This window comes from Poecilia formosa, unplaced genomic scaffold (assembly GCF_000485575.1).
Source record: "Poecilia formosa unplaced genomic scaffold, Poecilia_formosa-5.1.2 Scaffold163, whole genome shotgun sequence".
NCBI classification, from domain to species: domain Eukaryota; kingdom Metazoa; phylum Chordata; class Actinopteri; order Cyprinodontiformes; family Poeciliidae; genus Poecilia; species Poecilia formosa.
Window position 1 is genome coordinate 706,949 of NW_006800102.1, and position 6,185 is coordinate 713,133.

A 6,185-nucleotide genomic window follows, 5' to 3' on the forward strand; every position below is an offset into this window, starting at 1 on the left:
TGGTTCCAGCAGTGAGAGATGAGACTGTGTGGATCACTGGTCCATCCCCATCTGGTGAACTGATGTTTGTCTCTATGCCGTCATACTGGAGAACAAAGCCGTTGTTGTTGATTTTATTCCACTGCAGGGTGATGCTGGACTCATTTTGTCCTGAATTTGTAAATCCTTCTGCATTTTGAGGAGCTGATATAGAAAGAGGAGATGTTCAGAAATGGTACAGTTTTGATTTTTGCAATTGGGTTTTCTTGTGTATCTATGAATTACCAGTGTCTTAATTGTAGCTCAGACAAAAATCATGTCCTGGTCAATCAAGCAATTATGTAGAGCAGAGGGAATATATGATTGCTTTTTGCCATCTATGTTGTAAACACATTACTGATCTTTCCATCATCTCAGCCATCTACATAATTCTTTTACCGTAAATTCTGCCGCTACTTTTGCCCCTCATTTTTTCCCCACTGCAGCCTACAGAAAGATGGTTTTCTTTTTGTTTTCTTTCATCCCACCAAAAACATTTCCCAGTAACAACAGACCAATCAAATTGATGAGTAGCTCACAAGGTCCAATGATATTGTGCAATAACTAACAAGCACATTCACTCAAACAAAGACAGCAGAGACTTCCATCGGGCTCATAATATCATAAATGGGATGAAGTACCTCTGACCTTTGACCTGTCTCTCACGCGGACTGTTAATAACAACAAAGAAGTGAGAGACGAGATCCTACAAAAGGATATATAGGAATGTTTTTCGTGCACTGTTTGGTAAAAAAGCATAAGCAACATAATTTGTGTTACTGATCCTTACATATATTTAAAGGTAGCTGTATGTTTGTAAAAAAGCATTTAGAGTATTTATGTTACCATATGGATTAAATTAAAAGTTAAAAAAAAATCCTCATAATATCTTTCTGTGTAAATATCTGATATTACAATGTACAAGCACAGAATTTATTTTCTTTCTAAAACTGCTACAGAGCGCACCTTTTACAGGTAGATATCTATAAGTCTTTCCCAGGGTTTTATCCCATTTGTATCTCATCTAAGTGATCCAAACATAGTGGTCCAATCCACCAAAGCCGACTGCTTTTGATGCAGAGAGGCAGTGATTCTCCAGTCTCTGAAACATCTTACTTGTGACAGCAGTAAGTTGTACTCCACTGCTTCTGATGCTCTCAAACACAGAGAAGAGAGTGAATGTGTATCTGGTTCCAGCAGTGAGAGATGAAACTGTGTGGATCACTGGTCCATCTCCATCTGGTGCATTGATGTTCGTCTCTATGCCGTCATACTGGAGAACAAAGCTGGTGCTGATGTTGATTTTATTCCACTGCAGGGTGATGCTGCACTCATCTTGTGCTGAATTTGTAAATCCTCCTGTATTTTGAGGAGCTGATATAGAAAGAGGAGACGTTCAGAAATGGTACAGTTTTGATTTTTGCAGTTGGGTTTTCTTGTACATCTATAAGATGCCGGTATCTCAACTGTAGTTCAGACAAAAAAAAAAAAAAAAAACATGTCCAGGTCAATCAAACAATTATGTAGAGCGAAGGGAATATATGATTGCTTTTTGCCATCTATGTTATAAACACATTATTGATCTTTCCATCACATTTTTCATCTTACAAAACTATAACAGGATGTTTTATGTTCTCAGCCAGAGAAGGGAGATATAGTTCTATAGTTATAGTTATATTGTTCTCTTAGACACCTATGAGTCTTTCCCAGGGTTTTCTCCCAAATGATCAAAACATAGTGGTCCAAGCCACCAAAGCTGACTGTCAGTAAAATATCTCACCTGTGACAGCTGTCAGTTGCTGTCCACTGTTTCTCACATTTCCAATCACAGTGTAGAGAGTGAATGTGTAAATGGTCCCAGCAGTGAGAGATGAGACTGTGTACGTCACTGTTGCAGCTCCATCTGGAGCATTGATGTTCGTCTCTGTGCCATCATACTGGAGAACAAAGCTGGTGGTGATCGCGCTCCACTGCAGAGTGATGCTGGTCTCACTTTGTGTTAGAACTATGAAGAGTGGAATTTCTAACGCAGATAAACACAACATGAATTACAATATAAATCATTTTTCTTTTACCAAACATAAACATAAAGTAATTAAAATGTCTAAAAATGTAACGATGAGTTGATTAGGGTTCACGTATGTGTGTGACCATACTTAATTCTTTATAAATTATTACCATAAAACTTTACCTGCACAATATGCCAGATTGCATCTTGTTGGCTTTCAAAGTTTGTAGACGTAGTAACCAGAACAAACTTTGATCTGGATGGTGTGTGAGGCAAAATAGCAGCAGGAACCCGACCAAGCGTTACACACAGTGCGATTTACGATTTCATTAAGCTGGACTGGATGAGGTTCGGTTATCCATAAGGGAACATCGGCTCCACATCGGTTTTCTGCTACACATTTCTCTGGCATCCGAGCGCTGGTTTTTTTTCATCCCACCAAAAACATTTCCCAGTAACAACAGACCAATCAAATTGATGAGTAGCTCAAAGAGGTCCAATGATATTGTGCAATGACTAAAAAGCACATTCATTCAAACAAATATAGCAGAGACTTCCATCGGGCTCATAATATCATAAATGGGATGAAGTACCTCTGACCTTTGACCTGTCTCTCATGCGGACTGCTAACAACAACAAAGAAGTGAGTGATGAGATCCCACAAGAGGATATATAGGAATGTTTTTTGTGCACTGTTTGGTAAAAAAGCATAAGCAACGTAATTTGTGTTACTGATCCTTACATATATTTAAAGGTAGCTGTACATTTGTAAAAAAGCATTTAGAGTATTTATGTTGCCATATGGATTAAATGAAAAGTAAAAAAAACAAGATCTTTCTGTGTAAATATCTGATATTACAATCAGGGGTGAAACCCTGCCAGCATGCCTAGGTGGGCACCATATGGGGGGAAGGAGGGCTGACATATGGGTCCCATATGGGTTTGTCCGCGAGTTCCACGGTGGCCCCACATGGGTTTGCCCATGTAGGGCCACAGCCTACGTGGGCCCTACATGGTCCCTAAATGGGCAAACCCATGTGGGGCCACCACCATGTACCGAAGTCGGAGTGTTTTGAGGCTCGGGCTGGTCGCTATGTTCTTGGGAGCGGGGTCGGTGGAGATGTTTTGGTTATAGCTGCTTGTTTGCTATTCTTTGGCGGAGCAGGAGTTGACGTCGAAGGTGGGTTTCAGCTCAGAGCCGGCCACGCTGATTCGTCCAGGTGAGGGGTTCTTCTTGTTAGTCGTCTCATGGGATCTGCAGTGAGACTTTTGTTTTGGCTTGGCGCCCTGAACACTCCAGGGTGAGCCGCTTGGTGCGGGGCGTGCGACCTCTCCGCTGACTTGAGGAAGAGTTGTTTCATTTCCACAGGTAGCGTTGATCTCAAAGTTCACCTCCAGGCCAGCCGTTAAATCTTAATTTCTAAAAACTGAAATCGTTGTAGAATACTGCTAATGTCCTTTGGGTCGAACGGAGGCATTTTGCCCTGGTTCAACTTGGAGGTGAAGAGTAGTAAGGTAAAAATAAAATAAAAGTGAGAAAATCTCCCAGTCCTTAGATTCGAAGCAATCCAGTTATGATGTCGATCATAACTAGATGCTAACACAGTGGTTAAAGAAATGCTGTAACAACTAAAAAGTCACAGTACATAATTATCTGAACAAAATGTAATGTGAACCTGGATGCAGAAAGTGGTTTACATTTTTGGGACTTCTGTTTTAGATGATTCAAACAACTCTTAATGGTTCACAAAGCAATTAAGCCATTAAATGATAAATATATTCAATAGACATTTTTTAAAGAAATAAATATCAGCTTCACCTGAACAGATGACACCAGCATCCTCCCCATGTCCACAGTTATGGGTCCCAAATCCTGGATGCTGACAGTCCGTAAGTGAAACTTCATTTCCGAAACACGACACGTCATCAAGCCAGATTTGTCCTGTTCCTTCACCGAAGGTGGCACTACTGGTAGCGGTCAGTGCTGGTCCACAGCCCATCTGTCTACAGACCACATGAGCATCTGTTAAGCTCCATCCATCATCACAGACCGTTCCCCAGACATTGTTGTGGTAGACTTCAACTCTTCCAGAACATTGTGTTGATTCAGCACCAGCTAACCGGATATGCTCTAGAAGCAGAAGAAGAAACATAAAACAATATTTAGTTTGGATTCCAATTTCCTAAATCACAATCACAGTCACCACTAGCAAGTGAAAATGAGTTAAGCAAAAAGTTATAAACGATGCAAAATGTGTTTAGAGCTTCATTATTAAACCAAATTGTGACATATGTACAAAAGGTAAAATGCATAACATTGTCTGTCCTACATTATTAATGAAAGTAGCTGCTCTGTCATTAATAGTATTGAGGGAAATGCTGGAATTTAGTCTGATTCATCTGCTGTGTTTTCTCTCCTGTTATTCATAAGTTTGATATTTTCATCTCCAACCTTTGAGCATAATTTAGCTTTGTTGGACAAGATTAGCTAAAATCCTCTGTTGTGGGCTGGCTAAAAAATTATTAGCAACGTGGTGATTCTGTCTTAGTACATCCCTAAATCATTATTTTTTCATGCTATAATTTAGAATTTAAATATGTGCCTTCAAATACTTGCGACTCGTTACAAAACATTTCAAAATCCTCAACATATCAAGATGTACTTCAGTCTAGAGAAATATGCACATTTTTGACAAATGGAGTTACATGGATCAAAGAAGTGTGAACAGGCATTCTTTAGGTAGAACAAAGGTAAGCCTCAAAGTATTTTTCAGTGCTCTGTTGGTTTTCAAAAGTAAACAGGTAGAATTAGCCATCTTATTGTATTTTCCCGCACCGGACTATAAGCCGCAGATATCTCTGCTGCTCCATGTTTTCCACAACGATGCAGCAGCAGCAGAGGGGGGCGGACACCCAAAATTTGAGTCATAACAGGTCAACTGAATATCACATTTATTAGGGTTGAAAAAGAAAAAGGCGCCAAATTTAGATTTAACTGACCTGATTACGGTAGTTTCCGAACGGTAACTGTAACAGTAAAAGTGCTGGTCCTTCGTGTCTGCTACTAGCATGTGCTAAATGAAAATGGGCGCTTTCTTCTTCTTCTGTTTCTTCTTTAGATTTCAATGGCAGCTTGGATCCATTATTGTTGCACTACTGCCATCTACTGGATCCTAATATCTAAACCTCAAATTCTCACGATCCCAGTATTATTTTAAAAAACGAAAAATCTTTCTTTTCCCCCCTCAATGCTATTTAACTGATCAACAACATTCTCAAATTTCAATTCCCTATTTTCCCTATTCCCGTTTTAATGGGCGCTTTCTTCTTTTATTTCCAATGATTCACTTCACCTAATGCTGAGATCGACTCAAAACCTTCTGTGATCGACGTATCGCACCGCTGCTCTAGCAAAGCACAAACAGTTCAGAAACAATATGAAATGGGAAAAACGTTATTTATTAACTGATTAAGTCATGTTTTGGATTGCTCTTGAAAAACTAATCAGTCACGGCTGATTAGTGGGTGAACTCACGGCTGCACAGTGAACCCACTGACTTTTTACAGCAGACAGCCGCTCCACTCTCTTGCAGGTACTGCGTACCCCCACGAAATCTTTTAGGGGTATGCAGTACCCTGCCGTACCCCCTTACTTTCACCCCTGATTACAATGTACAAGCACAAAATTTATTTTCTTTCTAAAATTGCTAAGGAGCGCACCTTTTACGGGTAGATATCTATAAGTCTTTCCCAGGGTTTTCTCCCATTTGTACCTCATCCAAGTGATCCAAACATAGTGGTCCAATCCACCAAAGCCGACTGCTTTTGATGCAGAGAGAGATCTTGACAGAATGTGTGTGAAGGGGTTTTCCTGCACCCAACAATAGATTAGCGGCTAAGTAAGATCATAATATCTTCCATAATTTCTTATCACTAAATGCAATTCCACAGTCTGACAGGTTCATGTTAAATCCAGTTGCAGACAATTTTTCTACAGAGACTTAATGAGTCTCTGAAGATCTCTCTGTTTGCTGTGAACAAAGATCAGAAAGTTCTCACTCCATTTCATTTTGAAACTGTTGCTTCTGTTATGTTTTAGACACAACACTGCAAATGAAAACCAGTTTCCAAACCAGAAAAAAGACTTTAAGAAGTTAGA

General features: G+C 39.8%; 1 protein-coding gene and 1 long non-coding RNA gene across 2 annotated transcripts in view; both read right to left on the reverse strand.

Moving 5' to 3' along the window:
- LOC103146611 (deleted in malignant brain tumors 1 protein-like) overlaps positions 1 to 4,202 on the reverse strand; it is a 13,178-nt gene extending 8,976 nt beyond the window's left edge. The window contains exon 1 of the mRNA XM_016677747.1: positions 3,846 to 4,202. Within this exon, the coding sequence (XP_016533233.1) occupies positions 3,846 to 4,179 (334 nt within the window). The 5' untranslated portion in view covers positions 4,180 to 4,202. The remainder of the gene's footprint in view (positions 1 to 3,845) is intronic.
- LOC107837650 (uncharacterized) lies at positions 7 to 2,785 on the reverse strand. The gene is made up of 4 exons (XR_001663691.1): positions 2,210 to 2,785; positions 1,799 to 2,041; positions 1,135 to 1,392; positions 7 to 183 (listed from the first exon to the last, which is right to left on the reverse strand). It is a non-coding gene; the product is annotated as an uncharacterized LOC107837650 (long non-coding RNA).
- Positions 4,203 to 6,185: the final 1,983 nt, after the last annotated feature.